Raw genomic sequence first — 25,597 nt, forward strand, 5'->3', positions numbered from 1 at the left:
TTCCAAAAAAAAGGATGTATTTCTATATATTAGCAATGATAAATTAGAAATCAAAAGTAAAAGAATAATACCATTTACAATAGTATCAAAAACAGAATACATAGGGATCAATCTGATAAAGATGTGCAAAACCTATATATTAAAAACTACAAAATGCTGCCGAGAGAAATAAAAGAATACATACATCAATGGAGAGAATATATCTTTTCATTCATAAGAGGACTCAATATCATTAGATATGAATCCTACACATACTGATCAACAGATTCAATGCAATGCCTCTCAAAATCTCAATATCTTTTTGAAGAAATTGACAAGCTGATACCAAAATTCATATGGAAATGCAAAGCACCTAGGATAGCCAAAATAATTGAAAAAGAACAAATTTGAAAGGCTAACATCATCTGATTCTATGACTTCTTATAAAGCTGCAATAATCAAAACACTGGAATACTGGTGCTCAAAGAGATAAACAAATCAATGGAACAGAATAGAGTCCAGAAATGGGACACAAATAAGGACAAATGATTTTTTTTTAAAGATCTTATTTATTTATTGGACAGAGAGAGAGAGAGAGCAAGTGTGAAAGCACAAGCTGGGGAGTGGCAGAGAGAGAAGAATCAGGTTCCCCGCTGAGCAGGGAGCCTGATGCAGGGCTTGATGCCAGGACCCTGGGATCATGACCTGAACTGAAGGCAGATGCTTAACCAACTGAGCCACCCAGGCTTCCCAAGGACAAATGATTTTTAGCAAAGGTGCAATGGTAATCCAATGGAGAAAGGATAGTCTTTTCAATTGCATTCATATGCAAAAAAGTGAACTTTGACCCTTATCTTGCACCTTATACAAAATGGATCATAAATCTAAATGTAAAATGGATCAAATATGGATCATAATGGATCATAAATCTAAATGTAAAACCAAAAATTGCAAAATTTCTAGAATAAAACAGAAGAAAATCTTTGCAGCCTTTGATTAAGCAAAGATTTCTTAGATATGACATCCATGAAAGAACAAATTGAGAACTTCATCAAAATTAAAAACTTTTGCTCTATGAAGAACACTTCACAGAGAATGAAAAGAAAAAATAAGTGCATCTCCACTTCCCAAGTCCCCACTACAAGAATGATTTTTCATTCCTTAGCTTGATAAACAAGTATCTCTTTGAACAAGTCCCTAAGGACTATCAGATTTCCCTTCTCAGATGGAGGTGGGAAATATGCTAGGAGTTTACTAGAAGCATGGTTGGTTTGGAATTGCCTGTAGTCATTTGTAAAGCTAATGCTTTATCACAGGGGTTGCCAAGTTGAGAAGCACCAAATCCAAATGGAACAAATAAAAAGAGGCAATCAAGATCAAGAAGTCAGTGTAGACAAGATTAGAATAGGTGGGAGAAGGTCAAGCCATCTATATTTACCTCAGCTAGGTGTCTAGGCGTTTTGCCTACTGGGGTAACCCACTCAGCTGTAACTGGCACACTAGGTCCAGTTAAAAGGAAAAAATGGCTGGCTCATTCCTCTTAAACTCATAGTTTTGGGGTGACTTGGGTATCCTCCCCACCCCGACCAAATTCATCACCCAACTATTGTCTCCCACCACTCAAGATGGTGGCCAGCCAGTCTTCCTTATGGGGTGGCAGATACTCCCACTTCAAACCTGAGAAATAATGCTAATGTTACAGTATCATTATAGTGCATCAATAATTTTAGATAATATATATATAGTGCACTTAATATGTACTAGAAACCATGCTTTATTTACATCATCTCGTTTAATCCTTACAACCCCATGAGGGTTATTGTGCTATTCTTCCCATTTTACAAATGAGAAAACTAAGGCACAGAGGAGCTAAGTAACTTGCCAAAGGTCGAAGACCTGAAAAGAGATAAAGCCAGGATATGAACCTAGACAGACTGAATCGAGAGGTTGAGTTCTTAACCACTGGTTTATAAAGCTTCCAAAATGGAACTTAGCACTTTTTTCCTACCTTCCCTGTTGCTTAATGCAAAAAGCTCAGTTGCCCTCTACCTCATTTTCTCTGATTTCCTAATCTCCAATCTCACTGTACTACCTTAGTTCACTTCCTATGTAATAGTCACCTAACTGTACTCTGCTATAATGCATATTCCTCATAACATCCATACCAGGTTTTCCAAATCACAATTTGATCATGCTGCTCTCAAGTGAATTCCTTTCAGTGGTTCCTATAACCTGTGCAATGGTCCAAACTCAACACACAGCAGACAAGGCCCTTCACTATCCAGCCCCATTCTTCCCTTTCAGCTCCACTTGCTATTTGCCTATATAAACCACATTCCATACAAGCCAACCTTCTTGCAAATCTTTAACAAAACATCTTCCTAATTCCCTCAGCGCTGCATACACTATTCTATTTGGGATACCTACACAGTTCTTTATCTAGTAAATTCATATTAGTACTTCAAATTTCAGCCCAAATGTCACCTCCTTTGACCACAGCTAATAATCATGTAACAGTTAATATTTGTTTAGCACATTTGTTTAGTGTCAGATACTATTATAAATCCTTTACGTATTTTAATACTCATTTAATCATTCCAACAACCCTATGAGGAAACTGAGGCAAAAGAGTTAGCACTTGCTGCCACTTCAGGGTATGGAATTTATGTATTTCCTAACTCAAATTAAATTCTTGGAGGGTAGAACTGTCCTCCTCATCTTTGCAGCAGCTCTGCCTGTATAGAGCCTGGTACATAACTGAAACAGGAGGAGTTCAATAAACATCTCTTTACAAATGGCCAGAACTGTGCCTCCAGGTTCTAATGGCAGACTTGGAAACTCTTCCTGGCCATTAGCCCTCTAATTTCTCCAGAGCTTGCGAGGAGCATAACAACCATGTTTAGTGTCTAGTAGAGTCCCATGTAAGCTAAAGGAGCCTTACAAGGATTTACCAAACAGTTCTGCTTAAATATATACACATCCTCATACATACTACCAAGCTTTTCGCAAAGCTAACTTAAATTTTTACAAATTTCCATGCACCAAACAGGCATTAGAAAAACATTAGTTGGTCAGCAATGACGACATTAAACCTTAGATGTAAGAATTCTCAATAAAGGAATATGGAGCTTACTTTGATCTCTCAGAAAGTCGATTTCTGTGGCCATTTCGATAGAATTTTAGTTTGGAGCTTTCACCACCTTCACTTTCTTCAAAAACAACAAAAACAAAACAATCCCCCCCCCCCCGACCACCACCACCACCGAAAAAGAAAAACCCCACAGCTCGCTGTGCGGGAAAACAAAACTAAAGCAACGCTCCGGAGGTTGTCAAGCACTCGAGCGGTGTAATCAGCATCCTACTCACGCGGCGTCAACAGCCCCGCCGCGCCTTCTTCTCCCGAGTCCCAGCGTAGCCCGTCGCTCAAGCAACAGACTTCAGATTTCAGGTCTGCTGGGGACCCGCCAAGTGAATTTTGTTCCACGTTCACCCGAATCCCGGCCGGGTAAAACGGGGACGCAGGTGGCTATAGGCGTCCCGCAGGTCACTCGGGGTCGTATCGGGCCACTTAGGAGATAGCCGAAGGAGCTGGCAAGAAGCCGGGTGACGGCGTCCCCGGAAGAGCGTTTGGGGTGGAGCGGTTGACTCCAGGACAGCGGGGAAACCCGGGGCCAGCAGCGGAAGTCCACTCGGCCCGCCCTGCGACTTTGAAACCGGTGCCCCGGACCGCTCCTTGGAGACGGTAACGCCGTCTGCGTCATCACGTGGCCGTCAACGCTTGCGCCATCGCGCTTCCTAGAGTCCTTACACGCCATTGGCTATCTGTCAAGCTATGGGCGGAGCTGTGAGAACCTGGATTACAGTGGGTTGATCCACTAGCGAGCCTGTGGTCGAGCTGGCTGGCTTGAGTCTTGCTGTGGTGGAGCCCAGTGTTTGTGTGTGTTTTTTTAAAGAAAACCCCCAAGATGTAAACGTAGGTAGGGCATCAAGTACATATGTTAAATGCCCCCGGGATCTTTGATACTTAACACTGCTGGACTGGGAGAACCTGCTGGCCAAAAGGAGTGGGTGGAAAATAAGTCCATTTCTGTGGCTGGAGGCGGAACCCAGACTCGCGGCTTCAGAGCCCACCGCCAAGGCTGACCCTCTGGAGGATTTTTGAGTATGGACTTGATCTCTAGAAGCTAAGTACGATCCTGTCTCTTTGGGTCTTTAGAGGAAGGAAACAGCTGTTTAAATATTTAACTGTGTGTCAATAAGGCATATAGTTAGAGGTACTGCAAAGATCCTGCAAATTTAGCAGTTATTTCTTTAGAGATAACTTTCCTTGCTCAAAAAGAAGAAAAAAGTTACATTTTTTTGTCAGAAAAAATTAGACAAAACTTCATATTTGGGGTAAATGACAATTTCCAGCATTAAAGACTGATTTTGTCTGGGTTTAAGCCTTATCTTAATATTGCAGGAAATTTCAACACTTAGCAATAAAAATGTTAACTTGAAGCTAGCCACTAGTTTTAGTGCTTTTTAATAGATTGTGTGTTTTTATTGAAGTAGTTTCACTAAACAGACATGTCAAGAGGTAGCTCCATTTGGCTTTCTCTAACAATTTAAGTTTTATTTTCCTGTACTCTTAATGTTATATAAACGAAGTAATGTTAGCAGAATGTATTAAGAAATTTTAAAAATGTGTCCAACAATGTCCTGCTAGGTATTTGAAGTCCTGAAGCTTTCTCCATACTCACTACTAAGAGAATGCGGTGGTCCCTTCCTCTAAAGACTGGCTGTTAAATATGAAGGTATATCTAATAACCATTTAAAAAGTTCAGCTTTGTATCAGTGAAGATTGAACTTGATCTGTTTTTTGGTGGCCATGAAGTTAATACAAAAAACTTATTGGAAGGAGAAATTGAGTGGGCAAACTTCAACTTTTTTGAAGGTCAGTGTATGACTTTCTTCATGAACTCCTCACTGACTCCCCAAGGGCTTGTGTTTAAGTTCTCCTACATTTGAATCTGTATATTGTCATATTGTAGTTTAATTTGGCACCAAACAGTTATAAACTTAATTCTAAATTTACACTAGAAGTCGATAAGATATATTAGTGTTGGTGAAAGCAAAGAGTACCTTCTTGATATAAATGATGAGTGGTCTTTGCATTGTGTAAAATAAATATCCGAAGTTGGAATTTTTATCTCTGTACTTGAACTATTTGGCTTATATGGTCAAGTTCAACACAAACTACATTTTTGGGATTTGGGGTTTGGTTGGGGAGCTGGTTTACAAGATTCTGCTGATTTTTTGAATATCAATGGAGTTTTTTCAAAATATTTTTCATTCTTATGAAACATAATTGTTATGCTTCCACTTATCCTTAAAGTATTACCTCTAATGTTGCTTGCTTTTAAAGGTTCCTTTGTGTCCTCTACCCACTTTCCCCAAGGAAGGTGCTTCTTTAATACTTCATGCTTCTTCCTCTAGTCTCTATCATATTGTTTTGCAGTTTGTCTCCAGGCTCCATCAGAGTGCCTGGAACTCAATAATGTTTCAGTAAATATCTGATGAAGGAATTAATTTAAAGAATTCAGTGGATGTGCTTGGAAAGTATCTATTAGTGGAATTGAGTACAAGGAATGAGAAGTGGGAGAAAAATTACTTAGTATGTTTTTAACCGTTCTCTAGCCCCAATTTCATGTTTTTATGTTAGACATATTTCTTCAATAAAGAAAACCCTTGAAAATTGATAGCTTTTACTAATATTAATTTGTATAATAAATTGACATTGAGCACCCAGTACTATGTCGAAAGCATCATGAAGAATTTAAAGTTGGAAATTTAAGCTAGGGTCAAGTGAATATCATGTCATTGTCAATATGAAACATTCTCTGATATAATTAAATGCCATTAAAAAAGATATTTTTAAAATTTTCTTAATAATTATGTTTATTTTAGGGGTGCATGGGTGGCTCAGTCAGTTGTGTCCAACTCCTGATTTCAGCTCAGGTCATGATCTCAGCTCTGGGTCCTGGGATTGAGCCCCACAAGGGGCTCTGCGCTCAGTGTGGTCTTGTCCCTTCCCCTCTGCTTTTTCCCCTGTTTGTGCTCTCTCTCTCTCTCGCAAATAAATAAATTATTTAAACAAATAAGTGAAATCTTAAAAAAAAATTTTATTTTAACCAGCAAGAGAAGCATGGCCTAGAAATTGGGAGCTCTCTTTTTAAGCTTGTCTTTTTTATTATTATAATTTTTGTAATGAAAAAATGATGTGAAATCTACTCTCAGATTTTTAAGTATAGTGTAGTAGTCTTAACCATATGCACATTGTTGTACAGAAGATCTCAAGAACTCTTCCATCTTGCCTGACTGAAACTCTATATCTACTGAACAATAACTCCTTTATTTCCCTCTCCCACCAAAAGTGATTATTAGAAAACAAAAATAATAGTTTCGGTAAAACAAATACAGAAGCTATTTTCCCTCAAATAGGTTTTAAAAAGTATGTTATAAGCAAAATATATTTGGGCTGAACCATGTGAAATTGTGATTGTCTGCCGTTTCGTATGGTATAGTTTAATACTTTACCTGAAAATATTTGAATAATGGCTACCCACTAATGTAATCTCTGCTCTTGCCGATCAGGAGAAAATGGCAGTGTCTGTACTTTAACATGTAGAATATGCACAGTATTCTCAGAGTAGCTGTGAAGTTCAGGTGCGGTGACTCCTTCTGAATTAAACCCACAGATCCTATAGACATTTTGGTAACAGCAACCAAAATACAGAGTGATTCTATTATTTGGAAATATTGTAGTTCTGTAAATTATTACCTTTCTTGAGAAGTTTAGAAGTTTATGTATGATTATGTTATGAATTTACATTTAATCCTGTGTAGAAACAGTAAATTCACACTGTCTTGTGTGAAAGAGACACTAAATGAAGGAAAATAGGTTGATAAATGCTGAAGCTGCTAGGATAAATAAAACTGAACCAACCAGAACCATGTTGTACATCTCTAGGGCACTTAACCATATATTATTATCTCAAGGGTCAGTTAGACTATCCTGCCTCACAATCTAGTCTTTTATAGAAAAAACACTTAAGAAACATGTAATTTAATGATTTGAAACAGAGGTATTTCCCTTTTTTAATTTTTTTTAAAATTTTATTTATTTGAGAGAGAGAGAGCATGAGCCTCGTAAAGGGCAGAGGGAGAAGCAGACTCCGCGGAGCAGGGAGCCGGATGTGGGACTCGATCCCAGGACCCTGAGATTATGACCTGGGCCCAAAGACAGACGCTTAACTGACTGAGCCACCCAGGCACCTGAGAAATATTTTCTTTAAGCAAACCTGTATATACTTTAATAATAAGAGCTAATCTTTTCTGAGGATTTGCTACATGCATTCTAGGCACTGTGCTAAATACATATATATATATAGTGTATATAATGTATTATATATCTCCACTTAGAAAATCCTTTTTACAGTAACTTGCTGATGATCATAGTTGGAAAGTATCTGAATTGGAATTTGAATCTAGGCACTCCAATGTCACAATCTTTGACCACTATGTATATGCCTTCCAGTAGTGTAATATCATTTACATTTAGGGTAATATTATTTACAGCCAGTGTAATATAATTAATGTACAGTTTTTGCTTATATCGTCAGTTTACTTACATTAAGTGAATTATTGCTGTATGTGTTCTATTGTAATCTTAATGATTTACAGTTCATTTTCAGATTGTTACACGGTATTTATATTACCAAATTACACTTACTTCTCCTTCTAGAAAACCATTCAAACTTGAGTGGAATAATTAAAAGTTCAGATGTTCTCTGGTGGTCCTTCCACATTTTTCTTCCCTGCAAAAACCTGGAGAGTCGGCTTCAGTCCTCCAAGCCCCGCCCCCAGGATGTGTAGGCAGCTGGGTGGAGCCTAAGGCGGAGCCCTCTCCAGTCACCTGCCCAGAAAGCTGCGAGCTGATGAGTGTAGCACGGAAAAGAGCTTACTGGTCTGTGTTTTCTTCTTGTGTTCTCTTGTTATGCGTTGTTTCCTCGGTCGTTACTTGCACCTTCGCCCAGTCTTAGCTTTTTCTCTGGTAACTTATTTTTCAGCTGCTGCTTCTGCTGGCACAGTTTACTTCCACTTTCCGGCTGACTTCCTCATTTCTCCGTTTTTCTTATAAATGGGCAGGGGTGCCGGTGGAAGCAGAATCAAAACTGAAAAATAATTGTTGTAGGAAACTAAAGAACATTTCGTAAATAGAGGAATTTGGAAATTTTCCTTGTAAAACGTTGTGTTGAGAAAACATCTTTTCCATAACTTCCTTCTTTTAACCTTTGTGGAACATTTTTCGTCTCCTAGGCACTTAGTGCTCTGCGGTTCTGTCTCCTTTCTCTTCCTTCATTTCCATAGTACAGACAAGCATGAAAATAATTTAAAAATTGTGATTTTTTTGATGAAAGAGTAACTTGAAGAATAGAGGTTAAAATGTGGAAAAACAAATTAACAATAAACATTCTTTTAAGAAAGTCTAAACAGTCAAAATCAAAATTGCCTATTAGGCTGGTGATCACTTTGAATGAATATATTCTAATATTCCTAGTATTCATTCTGACATTTAAGAAATGTTCAGCATATATAATATAGAGAAGAAGTATATCACGTGCTCTGAGAGATCCAGCCATAAAATGGACTTTAAAAAATATTTTTAAATTATTCATTTAATTTTTTAATAGTAATGTATATCTATCATAGTATAAAATTCAGGTAGTTTTTTTTTTTTAAGTAATAACAGTTGAAAGTAAGCCTCCCTTGCTCTCTTGTCACAAGCAGATAATTCCCTCAAAAGAGGTAACCACTGCCACCACTGGTTTCTTATATATGCTTCCTGAGATAGTGTATGCATTCACAACAATAGATGCAAATAGTCTTCCTTTTTAATAAAATAAATTCATACTTCTTGCACCTTGCCTTTTTTCACTTAATATATTTTAGATATATAGAGAGAGCTGCTTCACTCTGTTTTAGCAGCTACATAGTATTTCATTGCATGATACAGCGTAAATTCCTTACCGGTCCTCTACTGATGGGTATTGAAATTGCTTATGGTATTTTGTTATTGTAGACAGTGTTGCAGTGAATATCTTTATACTTATGTCATTTTGAATATGTGCAGGTGTAATGACTCCTAGAACTAGAATTACTGAGTCAAAGGATATTTGCTTTTTTGTTTGTTTGTTTTGATAGATTTTGAGGGATTGCTCTTCACAGAGGCTGTACCAGTTATGTCCCAACAGTAATGTGATTATTTCTCAGTGTCCTCATTATCACAGCATGTTATCAAACTTTCCAATTGGTGAAAATAGTAATTTATTGTTGTTTTAATTTGCATTTCTATCATAAGTGAGGTTGAACATTTTGTATTTACTTTCTGTCAACTGTTTTTTCCCATTTTTCCATTGGGGTATTGAATCTTTTTCCTTATTGATTTTTAGGAGCCCTTTAAACATTAAAGAAGTTAGTTATTTGTCTGAAATACAAGTTGCAGATATTTTTTTCCCCAAACTATCTTTTGATTTTGTAATGGTGGGCTTTTTTTGGTGGGTGTAGGCAGAATTCTGCTTTCAGTTTTTTTTTTTAAGATTTTATTTATTTGACAGAGAGAGACAAAGCGAGAGAAGGAACACAAGCAGGGGGAGTGGGAGAGGGAGAAGCAGGCTTTCCGCTGAGCAGGGAGCCCGATGCGGGTCTCCACGCAGGGCTCGATCCCAGAACCCCGGGATCATGACCTGAGCCAAAGGCAGACGCTTAATGACTGAGCCACCCAGGCACCCCCTGCTTTCAGTTTTGTTATTTTTATGCAGCCAAATATATCACTCTTTTCTTTGATGTCTTTTGGGTTTGGGGTTATATTTTAAAAGGCTTTTTCTACTCTAAGGTCATCTTTAAAAATTCATTTTTTTCTTTTTTAATATGGTTCTTATTTGTAAATCTTTGATTCATTTAAAACTTAGTTTTGTGTAGGGATTTGACCTTATTAAATTGGACTACAAAATGAACCGATTGATAATAGACCTAGCTGGTTTAGCTACATGAGACCTGATTGATTAGCTACATGAGAATCATCTCTAACTCCCCATAGGCTTATGCTTAATTTCCCTAGCACCTAGTATGGTACTCGAAACAAGTGATTAGTTAATAAACCTTTGATAAACTAAACTGAAAGGAAGTTTCTGGATATATTACTTTAGTTACTTACCTTTGTTTTGGTTGAAAGAGAATGATCCACAAACAATTTGTGGTATCTGATTTCTTTTGCACAAAGCCTTAGAATCATGAAATTTTGGATCCAGAGACTAGGGTGATTATTCACTTGACAAATAAATAATGAGTTCCTATTACTTACAGGCATTCTATTTGGGAATGGGGAGACCAGAGCAGTGTACGGGCAGTAGAGAATGACAGGAAGTAGAGCAGAGGATGCACACTAGTGCAGGTCACAAAGGACATCGATAGTTGAACTGTCTTTACTTCATATGAGCACGTGCGTGAACAAAAAAATTGAGAGGTAGTGAGAATTAAGCTTCAGGAGACAGTTCTAAGTATCCCCAGGAAGTTGAAAGGAGAATCAGTTGTTTCTGTCGGGGTCCATGTTATCTTTAGATTACATTGTAAACTAGTGGGCAGGACTATACTTTTTAGGTTACTTTTGTTATAAATATTATGCACACTTGGATTAACTTGGATTAACATGAGTATTCTTTAAGCAAATTAACAAATTTGTCATTCTAATGGGAAACTATGCCATTTTATGCAATTAAAGCCAAAATTACATTCTACCCTTGGGCATGTCAGCCATGGCACTCCTCCCTGCTGATGGAAGTCTAGTCAGTATTTCTTGCAGTAATTTCAAACACTGCTCAAAAACATCAGGGAAAAGGACCAGTACAAAGTCTTGAGGTACCACTACTTTATACTCTCAGCAAATTAGCTCTGCTTTTATATTTAATTTCTTCTTAACTTTCAGGTAAAGATTACATTTTGAATTAATTTGAAACTATAAAGTACACCTCACTCTGACCACAAGACCCACCATGTGTGCATGGAACTGACCAGCCATTTTTAGGATCAAATCCCTGGATATGCTTTAATTCCATTTAGATGTAAAGATGATTGCCTGCAAGAGCTGGGAGTTGGAAATTCCTAGTGGAAACCCTACTGATTAGGATAGGGATCCTTTTAATGTGTGCAGTATTTTTGTAGATATGGTGGTTCTGTGGAGAATGAGTGAATCTGCCAAAACTTCTTAGTCGCTAAGTTATATTTTGCCAGGATTGTCAAGCTCCAAGTTAGGAGAATAGCATATTCTCTCAGCATATTGGTATAAAAATCAGATTTAGTCAGCATTTCTAACATCTTGATTTATTCTTATTTCTTCCTATATGCTTCAAGATGATACTTACTAGTACCAAAATTTGGGATAGAGATTTATCCATTTATATATGAAGAATGTACCTGATATTTCAACTAAAGAAAATCAGTATATTATTGAGGTATTTTATTCCTTATAAATCAGTACTAAATTCTACAAAAATCGGAATCAGTTTATACCATCTTATCACTCATTGAGCTTATTTTAATAATAAGGAATATAAATTGTTGAATATATCCTCTTCTCAAATACTATTAGTTGCAAATGGGTTATATAATACCAGAATTATTTTTTAAAATTTTTGAGGTTATCAATTAAAATTTGTTAGCCTGGAGTGAAAATTAGAAAGAGCCGCATACTTTAGAAAAAGGTTTTCAGAGATCTTGGATTCCTGTGTGCCACAGAGCTTATATATTCGGATCTCCGAATGATTGGTACCTCATAGGTACTCAATACCTATTAATTGAAATAAATTTATCCAAAACTTAACTTTATTATTTGCGGTAAAAATAACATATGAAGCAAGGACATGTATTCAAAGACTTCAGATAAGGGAAATTGAAGTCTGGAAATAGCATCCTTACTAATCAAGAACAAGATATAAGGACCTAATATGATTTGGGGAATCTACCACTCTTAAAATAAATTTTGCATCTCCTTGCAGATTCCTGAAATATCTTCATCTGGGAAAACATGGCTTACATTGGTTCAGTTTCATGATTTGCCAGCCGTGTGACCTTGGACAAATCGATGTCTTCATTTGTAATGAGGATAAAAATAGTTCCTTTGCAAGTTTGTTGTGAAATTAAATGAGATAATGTTTGTAAAATGCCTGATACATAGTGTTTAATAGAAAATGTAATTTTATTAATATAATGCTATTTATGTCCATTTAATCCTTAGAGAAAAAATCTAAAATGCAAAGACTGCTTGTAGCAAATGTATTTAGTCTATTTCAAAGTTTGAATGATAAAATCTGTTCCCATTTTTCAATTGGAGAGAAGGGATTAACCAAACATGTGGTCATTTAACATGTGAAATTTCAACAATTGAAGCAGCTAAGAAAATCTATACCCTGAGACCAAGGAAGACAATATTAAACTCTATTAACCTTGAAATGGTTGGAGTACTCCCCTCCCTGCAACTCCCACCCTACAAAGAAAGGGTTTTAGTCAAAGAAACAAGTGTTAGCAGCAGTGCTTCTGCTGATTTATAGTTATTTTTTTTATCAGACTGAATTTTATAAAGATCTTGATTCCTAAGGGATCCAATAATTCAGACACCTGCACACTTTAGAATAAAAGACAAAGAATGGCACAGAAACTCATAGTGTTTATAGTCGTTAAGTATATAAGTTCATAAGTATATATGAACAGTTTCTTCTGTGGACTTAATTATAGTTTTTAAAAATGATTTTGATATACTCTTTACAAGGTGACTTGAGCTGGATCTAGACTTAGTTCTTAAACTTTTCTAGTTCTAAAACTTTTAGGATCCAATTACCTATTTTACAATAGAACTGTCCATGGTTTGCCATAATACAAACGGCCTTTTGACTCTCAGAACTGTGTTCTTGTCACTCTGCTGCCTTCCTGTCTGCTTTTTGACATTGAAATTTTCATTTCATTTCCAACTAAAGGAAACATTTGTTTATTGTTAGAGTTTGTTTTAATTTTTTTTCCTTTAGAATCTTCAGATGGATTTTAAAATTGAACACACGTGGGATGGTTTTCTGGTGAAGCATGAGCCAGTGTTTGTCAGGCTGAATCCAGGTGATGGAGGGGTGATGATGGAAGTTAGTGCTCCATTTTTCAATGATCCTCCAGCCCCACTCGGAGAACCAGGAAAACCTTACAATGAACTCTGGGATTATGAAGGTAAGTGGAAGTACTGTATTTTATTGCAAATATAAATCTCTTTATAATAACCTCTCCTTGAATTATTATTTTATCTTGCTGTATGGAAGTGAGTGCTCTTCTGAACCACTGACATGTGCAGTTTCTTCCATTCTCTACCAGTCTCTTATTCTTTTTCACCATCACCTATGTGACTTCAGCTATATAACTAGAACAGTGAAAAATGGCAAGTACAAATCCAGATTTTTAAATTGCAGCCGTATTTCTTTCCTTTACTTCTGATACCTATTTTAAAAAGAGTTCACCATTTCTGTTTTGTCTTTAAGTATCTTCAAATTGCTGCTTTAACCTTATAAACCTTCTTTGTGGAAGTTTGGGGATGTTTCACTTATAGAAATACTATCAACTTTAATATGAAATGTAGTTTCCATTTTATACTGGCAATTAATCTCACATGTCAAATGAAGGCTAAAGGACATGCCATAAAATTACACTGTGCCAGGTTTGCTGTATGATCCCCTTCTAATATATTGTAATTAGGCTACCAAACTTATCTTTCTGCAATACTCTTTATGATTCCATTCCTCAGATCACAAACCGTAACGATCCCTGAAATAAAGTTCAAACCCTCTTATAAGCTTTCGGAGTACTCATAAATTGGGCTCTTCTATTCAATAAAAAGCTCTTTTTTAATATAGCAATGTTACATTAGTTTCAGGTTCACAAAATAGTGATTTGACAAGTTTGTACATTATGCTATGCACACTGCAAGTGTAGCTACCATCAGTCTTCACACAGCACTGTTACAGTAGCATTGACTGTATTCCCTATGCTGTGACTTTTATCCCTGTGACTTATTCATTCCATGACTGGAAGACTGTATTTCCCACTCTCCTTTATCCATGTTGCCCATCTCCCTACCCTCTGCACCCCCCCCCAGCCCCTGGCAACAATCAGTTTGTTCTCTGTATTTATGGGTCTGTTTCCACCTTTTGTTTACTCATTTGTTTTGTTTTCTAGATTCAATATGTAAGTGGAATCATATGTCAACCAAAAACTCTTGACTTCTGAAAGGCTAGTGGTCTTACTCTCCATGCATATTCTAACCCATGTACCTTTTCTCATTCTATTTCCCACCTCCACCCCCCCGCCTCTAATGTACTTAGTTCAAGGTCTAATATAGGTTTCATTTCTTTAAAGAAACCTTTGATGATTCCTGTAGTCCATACTAACATCTGTATAGCATGCATTTTTCAGTGTTAATTTATCATATGTAAAACATATGTTATCTTTTACTGATACAGAACTTTTACATACCAGCTACTTACTGGTATAGACATTAATGTGACTTATCTACTAGAGGTACTATAGACACCAAACTGAAGAAGCCTAAACTCAACTCATCCACTTCTCTCATAAATCTGCTTCTTTCCCCATGTGCCCAATCACTATAATACATCAATTCACTAAATATAGAAATATGAGATCTTTCCAAGATGTCCCTTTCTCTCATTCTCCATATTTAGATTTATGAGTCCTATCAGCTTCACCTCCTAAATGTTTCTCTAATTTATTTATTTTTTTTAAGATTTTATTTATTTTTTCATGAGAGACAGAGAGAGAGAGAGAGAGAGAGAGAGAGAGAGAGGCAGATGGAGAAGCAGGCTCCCGAGGAGCAGGGAACCCGATGTGGGACTCGATCCCAGGACCCTGGGATCATGACCTGAGCTGAAGGCAGACGCTTAACCATCTGAGCCACCCAGGCGCCCGATGTTTCTCTAATTTAGTACCTCCTCTTCATTCACACCATCCCTACCATAGGTTAGGCCTTTATGATCTTTTACCTGGGCTAGTCAAAGCGTCCTTAATAGTCTTTTTACCCTTAGGTCTATCCTTCACTTAGAAGCCAGAGTGATCTATCGAAAATGAAAATTCAAACTCATAATTCAGGTCCTTACAAACCTTCTCAGGCTTCCTGTCCTCTCAGGATAGTTTCACCCTTCTTGTTATGATCTCTATATAAGATTTTCCATGATCTAGCCCCTTATTCTCTTTGCAGCATTACTTCTTTGTGCACTGAAATGTTTACCTAGGAAGACTGAACTGCTTGTAGTTCTTTAAGGGATGATATGTCCTAATCATGTACATTTGATTATACTTCTCTCTCACCCTGGGATGCCCGATTTCCATCATTCTTCCCCCAATTCCAACTCGTCTTTCAAGGTGGAGCTTAGATAACACTCTCTCCAGGAATCCTTCCCTAAACCACTTTTTGGAGCTAAGTGTTTTCTTTTTTTGTGTGTAGCAGCAACCTGTATCTCCTTCCCTTGTGGTAATTTTATTAAAAGAGTATCAACTTGCGGGGCCCCTGGGTGGCTCAGTAGGTTAAACATCTGCTTTCAGCTCAGGTCATGATCCCAGGGTCCTGGGATTGAGTCCTGCATCCGGCTCCCTGCTCTGGCTTCTCCCTCTCCCCACCCCCACCCCCCACTCCTGCTCTCTCTTCCTAGCTCTCTCTCTCTCTCAAATAAATAAATAAAACCTTAAAAAAGAAGAGTATCCACTTTCATGTCTGATTAGATTGTAAACTAATTAAGGTACTCCCAGAATTTGATACAGTATTTAATATAGAGAAGATGCAAAAATGATTTTAAGATGATATGCAAAATAGTAATTAGAAGATGTATTAGAGTTCTCCGGAGAAACAGGACTGAGAGGGAGAGAGAGAGAGAGGGAAAGACAAAGAGAGAAAGTGTGTGTGTGTGTGTGTGTGTGTGTGTGTGTGTGTGTGTAGAGAAAGATTTATTTTAAGGAATTGGCTTATGCAGTTTTGGAGGCTGGCAAGTACAAAATCTGCAGGGTAGAGCAGTAGACTGGAAACCTAAGGAAGAGCTGATGTTGCAGTTTGAGTCTGCTGGTCTGCTGGCAGAATTCCTTCATGGTCAGGGGAGGTCTGTCTTTTTTCTGTTAAGGCTTAGACGACTGGATGAGACTGATTGATTGGGTAAGACTCAGCCACATTATGGAGCGTAGTCTGCTTTACTAAAAGTCTACTGATTTAAATGTTAAATCTCATCCAAAAAAATACCTTCACAGAAACATCTAGAATAATGTTTGACTAGATACCTGGGTACTGTGATTAAAGTTGACACATAAAATTAAGCATCATGGAAGCATTCTAATTCATTTAGAAAGGGACAAGACTCTGAACTGTTGATGGAACTCTGTATCTTAGATATGTCATTATAAAAATAACACATGGAAAACTGGAAACAATCTAAATGTCTATCATAAAGGATGATGTGAATGAATTATAACATTCTATAGAAGAGTACTATGTAGTAATTTAAAAGCATTAGGATTCTATATGCTGGAAAGTTTTTTGTGAAAAAGGATAGTTGTAGGCAAGTATGATTCCATATTTATTTTTTAAAATCCATGCAAGTAAAATAGGCTGTAGAAGGACAGAAAAAGTCTGACAGGTTTTAGAGCAAAGTGTGAAGAAAAGGACTTTGACTTTTTACTTCATATGTGTTTATATTGTTTTAATCATTTATAAGAAATATATATTACTTTCATAATTAAATAATTTTTAAAGGATGACATGCTCAGAAAACTCCAGGAATTTGTAAAGAGCAGAAAAATCACCTACCTGTATTCCCTCTATCAGAGATAACAAGTCATTTTTTGTGTGTGTATGCATACTTTGCAGACATCTAGACACACAGGCACACATGCACATTCTTATTCCATGTACATTTGGTTATTTTTCTGCAGCCTGCTTATGAAATATCATGGCTGTCTTCCAATATCAAAAAATATGTAACTTTATATTTGATTGTAATGACTGGCATTCCATTCTATTGCATGGAATATATAAATTCCATAATTTATTTAACAGCTCTCCTATATAATAGGAGTTTTATTTATATCATAGGAGATAACCATGTAGATCATTCCCTATTTTTGAGCAATACTTTGATGAACAGCATTATACTTACTTTTCCCAGTTGTCTGATTATTTCCTTAAGATAAATTCCTAGAAGAAGGTAACTGGCTCAAAGTCTGCGTAATAACATTCATTTTTTTTAGAACCTCACCCAACACTAGGCTTTATTAGTTTTTTTAACTTAGGACAATTTGATATGGGAAAAAATTGATGATTTATTTTCTGTGTATTTCTTCCAGGCAATGTGTATTTATTTGCTTTTCCCCTTTTCCTATGGGGATAGAATTATAGTTAAAAATAATGAGTTAATTCATTTTATATTCTAAAAAATAAACAAATTATTTATTACTGAAGTAAAATTAAATTTCTCGGTATGTCTTATCTCTGTTTTCAAAAGTTGTGGAAACATTTTTCTTGAATGACATAACTGAACAGTATTTAGAAGTTGAACTTTGTCCGTAAGTATAAAATTTTTCTAATTACTACATAATTTGAATAAGTTAATTTCTAGTTATAAATTATATGGTCCATGGTAAAAGCTCAACCAAAAGGAGGAATGCTAATCTGAATTATATATAATTCTTTATTTTCGAGTAAACATATAACATATTTTATAAATGTTTGAAAATATTATGTTGATATTATTTTCAATTCACTAATGTGGCTGGGTTTCTAATAAATGGAAAGTTTTTTTGTAAAATGAAAAATCATTATAAATAACAGAAACTGTCTCTCACTCTTTATTCTGAAATTTGCATCATTATGTATTAGCTATTCAGAAATAAAGGGAGATATAGATACAATGAATTGAACTAGTTTCTTTTAGAGAATTTTTTAAACAACTATATTAAACTTGAATTTTATGTATTATGTAATTATATATTTATGTATTCTCTCCTTTATTCATCATTCATTTATTGAGTATATACTATGTCACTTCGTGTTCAGTGCCAGGGATAAAAATTAAATCACACATAGTTTTTTTTAGACTTATTAAAAATATTAACCTTGGACTCTTTTGTTCAAATTTAACCAGTCCTTTGGGAACCCTCTTTACCTTGTTGGCAGTTTTTTCCTATATATGTGAAAAAGTAAATTTATGCCTGTCATCTATATAACATTTTAAATTAGTAAAATATTTAGTAATGAAATATTTCTTTGTATTGCCATTATTCATTTTAATTGACTTTTAAATACCTCTCAGTATCTAATACCCAGTAGCCTCTGTCCCTTTTAGGGTGGGCAGCATCCCAAACATTTGATTTAAGTGAGATTTTAGATACCATTTTCATTTTCCTTAGTTTGATTTCTTGCTAATTCTAAGGTAGAAAAAATAGCTGTTCACAGTTATATTTTTTGAGAATAATCATGTATCTTTGTGTGTTACCTTTTAACTAACATGCCAGAATCTTTTATTGAAAAATATGATTTAACTGTCATGTGAGGTAAGAAAACTTCAACTCTTGTGTGATTATTTTCATCATAAAGGTGAGAAAGCTAAGGCAAATAGATTTATAACTTGTCTAGAAAGCAGTTAAGAACTTGGATATGCTAGAATTCTAGTTTTATCCTTAGTTTTAATTTTATTAGATGATATCAATTTATTTTCACAAGGTGATGACTTAGTAATAGATGAATAGGATAATTAGATTCTCTTATTAAAATTATATGATAACCATTATGTATAAAATTAATAATTTAAAAAATAGATTTTTAAGTTAAATTATTAATAAGTTAAAAAATCCATAGAGTAGTTTGGTTTCATATATTACGGGACAGTTAATAATCAAGAATCATGGTTTTGCTTCAGGCAGTCAACTTCTGTGACAGTTAATTAACCTCTGGGAATATTGTTGTTTTAATTTGCAAGGACTTTTATCCCTCTTAGGATATTCTTAAAGTTGCATAATAATAATAAAAATAAGCAGAGAACTTTTAATGAAAAATAATACCTGTCTTCTGTTAGAATAGTTTACTGCAGGGAAATCCTCCCTGAAAAGCTCACAACAGACCATCTGAGGAGAAATGTTTAGTCTTTTCCAATGACAGTAAATTTGCTTCATGTAACTACTTGAAATCCTTTGATTCTTACTGACCTGGCTAATCCCAATTATGCTTTCTTAATAGAATTCCATCTGAGGATATGTTTTGTTTCTTTGAAAATATGTCATCAGTGTCTGAAACTAATGGTAGAAAGCAGGAAAATACAAGAGGCAGGCCGGTCGAGGACAGTTGTGGGAGAGAATAGATCCAAATTAAAATCTTCAGCCTGTTGACTTGTATTAGACAATCTATGTTTTTACTTTCTGTCTTCCTAATGAGCTTCAAGATAGTTTTTTACCGAAATAACCTTTAGTAAAGTTGTTAGATTCAGACTTAGAAATTGGTGCCAGCTTCCCTTAGGATACTTTAGTTTCTGAAATGGGTTTAATTATGAGCACCAGATACTATGGTATCCTCCACCCCTTTTTCATACTTTGCACCATCTAACCAGTTGAAGTATTTTATATAATTTCTTATTTACAGAATATAAAAAGCAGTCTGGACATGTGTAGCTTTATGCATTTGACTGCAGTTGTCTGAAAAATGATAAACTCAAAGATTGGTATTTCTGAGTAACTGAACACACTGGTTCTCCCTATAATTATCCAATATTCATATTGCATCTTTTTTTTAAAGATTTTATTTATTTGTTTGACAGAGAGAGAGACCAGCAAGAGCAGGAACACAAGCAGAGGGAGTGGGAGAGGGAGAAGCAGGCTTCCCGCTGAGCAGGGAGCCAGATGCAGGGCTCGATCCCAGGACCCTGGAATCATGACCTTAGCCAAAGGCAGATGCCAACAACTGAGCCACCCAGGTGCCCCAGTTCATATTGCATCTTTTAATTATTTGGAAATTTAGTTATAAGCACATATTGCAGATATGAAGGAAAGTAAAGAAAATAACATTTGTTTCTTTCAAACACTCATGATGAGTTTTAATTTTGACAGTCATGGACAACATTTGGTGCTCTTACTCTCTGGAAGAAGAAATGTATGGAAAGTAAGTAAATAAAAATATTAGACAAAATCCTTAAATGTAATCTTAAAGATATATATGTCATATGTAAAAGATATATATATCTTATATAAAATGTTTAAAGTATAAATCTGAATTTACCTTTTGTGTTTCACATGTTGTTTCTGTAGCAAGAACTTGCTCTGTCATACAAAGTGTCTAGAGGAGAGACAAAATGGGAAGGCAGAGCTTATCTTCCTTGGAGTTATTTTCCACCAAGTGTGACAAAATTCAATTCATTTGCAATTCATGGATCAAAAGATAAAAGAAACTACGAAGCTCTCTACCCGGTACCTCAACATGAACTGCAACAAGGACAAAAACCTGATTTGTAAGTAGAAAATAAATGAAGATAGGTTCCAACTCTGAGTTTTTTGGAAACTAATTTTGGGTAGAACAGTAGTAACATTTTTCACTCCAAGAAGACGTATGTGTACAAATGCCTAGCAGAGCCATGTGTTCCCTGATTGTCCTCAGTAAATACTTGACAGACTGACTTTGGACAGACATAGTCTCTCTCACTGCTGTCAGTAGAGCACTTATATTTCCATAGTGCTATGAGAAAAATCTTGCTTAGTGAGTATTGCAACAGCAAGTATCAAAGTATGGTTGCAGATTCATTTATGATCCCTTTCAGAGCTAAATGGCCAGAGACATCTGTGTTTCCTGGTATGGGTAAAGGGTTAATAAATCCTTTCTTGCAGTTTGAGAATGTGATCTTCAGTTAACTCTCTAGCTCTCTTCCCCTAGTAAGCTCATACGGATAAAAATGTCAACTATATTTCTAAGCAACTTTGCCTGTCATAATAATGAGCCTTAATTGGTAAACTGATTCTGATCTGAGAGGAATTATGAATAAACTCTGAATACCTGATAGGGGCCACATGGCTTTGGGATTTCCCTTTAGCAGTCTTGTTTCCCATGGGGATGCTGGAAACTATAATAATGAAGTTATTATTACAAGAGATGGCTCCTGTGGGGCAGCAGGCATGTAAGCTAAGGTATCTCCTACACTTTTTCAGTTTGAGTCTTAGCTCTTTGCGCCTGAAGCTGTCACTTGAGGAGAATATAGCTCCTGGCCAGCCTTATAAGTGCTCCATGGACTGCTATAAACACAGTAGAAGCAGATGGTGTCCTGGGGCAAGCTGAGATTCCTGCTCTGGATCTCTCTGGGTGTACTTGGTGTGGCCCAGTCTGAGATTTCATGTTTAGAAGAGCCTAAAGAGATATCCTGATGGACTTTGAACCATGGTAGACTGACTTTCCTGCCTTTTTCCTCTTAGGAAGTGCTACCTTGTCCTTCTCCCTGTTAGCTTTTTCCTTCCTGTCGTGCTCTTACTTCACGCACTTTGCCTTATCTTTTCTAGCCTATTCCTTTATTCTGCCTGACACACATTTCCCTTTGCTTTTGTCCCCAGTCCTGACTCTTTTTCTTACCCTTCCCTGTTGCCTTTCTCTTCTTGCTACCTCTTATCCGTCTCTGTTGTTTCCCTAACCTCTTTTGTTATTTTAATTTTTTTAAAAATTGAAGTATAGTTGCTACACAATGTTACATTGGTTTCAGGTATACAACGTAATGATTCAATAAATCTGTATATTATCCTATGTTCACAAGTGTAGCTACCATCAGTCTCCGTATAATGAATGCTATTACAATACCACTGACTATATTCCCTAGGCTGTACTTTTTATCCCTGTGACTTAGTCATTTCATAACTGGAAGTTTCCTAAACTTCTTAACTCTGGATTGACAGTGTGACTCTAAACCAGGTTCAGCCTGGTTCAGCCTGCTCAGTGCGAGGCAGAAGGGGACAGGAATCCAGATGGAACTCACTCAGGGCCCTCATATCAAGATGGCTTTTTTCTCTGGCTCTTCACCAGCTAATGCCTTCCTGTATTCAGGCTCCTCATTTACAAGTTACTGGAGACTGATCCTAGATAAAAGTATGAGTATACCATTGGTCAAGGTAGAGTCAGGGCGGAACGATTTCCTGCACAGCTGAGATCCACTGTAACATGTTAGTTAAGTCATTGTCTCCTCATTAAGCCACAATACTTAAATGGTTTTCTTAGAAAAGAAGTAGGATCAAATCTCTTTTACATTCACCTCTCTTGCTTTGGCAAAGTAGTCTATCCTCTAAGTTACAGAGCTGAAACTTTAAAACGATTATCTATATGGCATATAAAATATATCAAAATTTGAATGTAAAAACATCTCTAAGAGTATAATATTTGTTTAAGGCTAGATAGGATGAGTCAGGTTTTGAGGGTTGATTTTTATTTCTTCCCTCAGCTGTGAGGGAGCTTTTCTAGAATTAAGAGGAGAGTGTTTTGAGATGTCAGTGAATTTCAGAGCTGAATGTTTGATAGCAAGAGTGAGAAAGTTGTATACATAGAATACATCTTACCTTTGCTATTTTTAAAATAGAATGTTCTATCACAAATGTGACAAAGTAAATAGTAATTTACTTAATTACTAAATGCGGAATTCATTTCAATTCTCACCTTCTTTTCCTTTGTGTTTAGTCATCGTCTGGAATACTTCAAGCCTTTCAGTTTTAATACACTGCTTGGAGAAGAATGGAAACAACCAGAATCAGAGCTGTGGTTAATAGAGAAACCTGATGTCTAGGAGTATAGTAGATGATCATATCAGTCATTTCTTCTCTGTATCTTTTAAGGTAAATCAATAATATGTATAATCTCTTTTAATCATGATATCACCAGCACACTTCAAGAACAACTACTTTCATAGAGGTCAGTGAAAATATAGTATCTTTGCGGCAAGTTGTATATGAGTTAACAAGAAAATGGAAAGTTTGTAGATGACTGTAGGAAGTTCAAATGTTTCTCAGAGTCATTCAGTCTAAGAGCTGTCACATCAATCAGTTCTATCTGCCTTGCATTACCATCACCCCAGATATCCCTGACTCTGTCAACCAACACCATTATTTCTCCTCCCACTTCCCTAAACCTCAGCCAGCCTGAGACTGGAACATCTTATTTGTGCATTTTTTTAAGTTCCATGTAATGTACAGTAATTCTTTACTCAGAATCTTCTATGCATTCTTGAAGTGGGTTGAAAACAATGACCTATTTCAGTTGAGCAGGAGATCCACATCTGTTAAGGCATCATTAAGATACATATGTATTTAACCAGCTGTTTTTCCTGTCTTGTGACTATTTTTAGTCTGTAGAAGGAAATGGAATGAAGTAGTCTTGAAGTTGGGCAACAGCTTCTGCTTTCATTTACAAACAAATGACATTTTCTTAATGCTGTTAAACCAAATGCCAAAATATCTTCACTTTATTTTGTAAACATCAAACACTCCTGGTGTAGGATTTTTCAAGTTTTGTGATGTGGTATAGTTCAGAGTTTAAAGCCGTCTAGTAGATCATCTATGAACTTCTCCACCAAACCTGGTCCTTCACTAGCATTCTTAACTCAGAGAATAGCAGTCTTGCAGAACTTTTTTTTTTTTCAAAGAACTTTTATTACTTGTACAGACCACCTAGTTGTCTACCCAATGATATACTTTATCCTCTTATTTTTTACTAACAGAACTTGAATTTTTAGGGTCACTGCTCAAAGACATTTTTCCAGATTCCTCTACAGATTGAAATGACATGATAAAACAGTTCAGTTTAATGAGATGTAAGTATACAGTGTTAGGTGGAACTTCAAGAAAAGATGTTTTTGAAAGATTCAGATGCCATACACATTTTACCTTTTGTCCTTTGCCCTCCCCCTTCCTTTTTCCTGAATTGCATAATTGAAACCTGAGGTAACACACTAGCTATATTGTACCAATGAGGAGACAATCCAGGGTCAGCTGAGCAGTAAGACAAAGGAGCCTGGGTTCTGAACAGTGCAATAGAGTAATGTATCATATCTGGACTGCCTACCTATAGATTTCTTTATATAGGAGAAAATAAGCTGCCTAGTTTCCTTTTCCAAATTGATCTCTAGATTCAACACAATCCCAGTTAAAAATCCCAGAAGGCTTTTTTGGGGAAAGAGAGAAAGAGACATTAGACTTCACCAAAATCAAAACTTTCTGTTCATCAAAAGCTTCCACTAAAAAAGTGAAGAAGCAAGCCACATATTGGAATAAAATATTCAAAATATCCGTATGTGACAAAGAACCTCTTACCCAGAATATATGAAGAACTCCTATAAACCAGTAATAAAAGGGGAAGCCAGTTAAGGACACTTCACAGAAAAAAAAAATATACAAAAGGCCAATAAGTATGTAGAAAGTCAACATCACTTATCATCAAGGAAATGCAAATTAAAACCACAAGATACCACTAAATGACTAAAATTACAAAATATACACACTGGTTAAATGGTTAAAACTGAAAAAGACTGACAATATCAAGCAATAATGGGAATGTAGAGTACCTAGAACTTTTATACACTATGGATAGGAATGTAATATATGGTACAACCACTTTGGAAAACTGGAAATTTCTAAAGCTAAATACACACCTACTCTGTGTTTCAGCAGTTTCATTCTTAGGTATCTACTCAAGAGAAATGAATGTTTATGGCAGCTTTATTCATAACACAAAACTATAAACAATCAAGTTTCTATCCACAGGAGAATGGATAGACAAACTGCAATATAGTCAGATAGTGGAGTAACATGAAAACGAATGGACTACTGGTATGTGCCATAACCTACATAAATCTCAAAAGCATCACATTGAGCAAAATAAACCAGGTACAACATTCTGCATAACCGTCTATATGAAGGCCAATTATAGGCCAAACTAGGCTGTAGTGATGCATCTCAGAACAGTGATTGCTCTGGGTGAGAGCAGGGGATTAAAATTAGTTGGAAAAGGGACATGAGGGAATTTGGGGGGGGTAGTTGAAATGTTTTGTATCTTGATCTGGCTGACAGTTACTGCATACATTTATCAACATTCCCCAAGCTGTATATTTAAGATTTGTGATTTTACTATATGTAAATTATACCTTAATAAAATATTGTTATAAAATAGCTGTAAATTAAATGGAGTTAACTTCTACTGTATATTGTTCCATAGAACAGTCACTGGTGCTAGCTAAATGTGGCTTATTAACTATTTTTTTCATTTATTATGTTTTCTATCTGAAAAGAGAGCTGGTGTAAGATAAATAGACTTTTACAAAAGGCCATAAGTGTCTTCATAACTACATATAATGGTGGCAGTGTTAGGCATCCTAGATAAATACAGGAAATAATTTAAAAATTGACTAATATGGCAACAATATGCCAGTTTTGGATAGGAAAGCCATATTTAAAATAGTCTGTGGTGACTTACTTATAAAATACC

The 25,597-nt window shown here is 35.9% G+C and overlaps 2 protein-coding genes across 14 annotated transcripts in view; one reads left to right on the forward strand and one right to left on the reverse strand.

Annotated features, from left to right (window-relative positions):
- SCLT1 (sodium channel and clathrin linker 1) overlaps positions 1-3,736 on the reverse strand; it is a 183,836-nt gene extending 180,100 nt beyond the window's left edge. For 9 of the 10 annotated variants that reach the window (XR_003208832.2, XR_003208834.2, XM_073892263.1 and 6 more), the window contains exon 1: positions 3,113-3,736. Coding sequence is in view for 7 of the 10 variants with exons in the window: in XM_073892263.1 (XP_073748364.1) it covers positions 3,113-3,146 (34 nt within the window). In the remaining 3 variants the exon portion in view is untranslated. The remainder of the gene's footprint in view (positions 1-3,112) is intronic. The other variant, XM_025874179.2, reaches the window with a different exon arrangement.
- Positions 3,737-3,841: 105 nt separating this feature from the next.
- Positions 3,842-25,597, forward strand: part of CUNH4orf33 (chromosome unknown C4orf33 homolog) — a 29,743-nt gene continuing 7,987 nt past the window's right edge. Inside the window, exons 1-7 of one of the 4 annotated variants that reach the window (XM_025874182.2) lie at positions 3,842-3,956; positions 4,688-4,775; positions 13,098-13,287; positions 17,613-17,673; positions 20,206-20,257; positions 20,404-20,603; positions 22,799-22,953. In XM_025874182.2, the coding sequence (XP_025729967.1) occupies positions 4,770-4,775; positions 13,098-13,287; positions 17,613-17,673; positions 20,206-20,257; positions 20,404-20,603; positions 22,799-22,904 (615 nt within the window). In that variant the 5' untranslated portion in view covers positions 3,842-3,956; positions 4,688-4,769 and the 3' untranslated portion in view covers positions 22,905-22,953. The other 3 variants (XM_025874181.2, XM_073892269.1, XM_025874184.2) reach the window with 3 other exon arrangements.

The sequence above is a fragment of the Callorhinus ursinus genome, unplaced genomic scaffold (genome assembly GCF_003265705.2).
Source record: "Callorhinus ursinus isolate GAN/ISIS: 27379988/994484 unplaced genomic scaffold, GSC_fseal_2.0 scaffold4, whole genome shotgun sequence".
Taxonomy (NCBI): domain Eukaryota; kingdom Metazoa; phylum Chordata; class Mammalia; order Carnivora; family Otariidae; genus Callorhinus; species Callorhinus ursinus.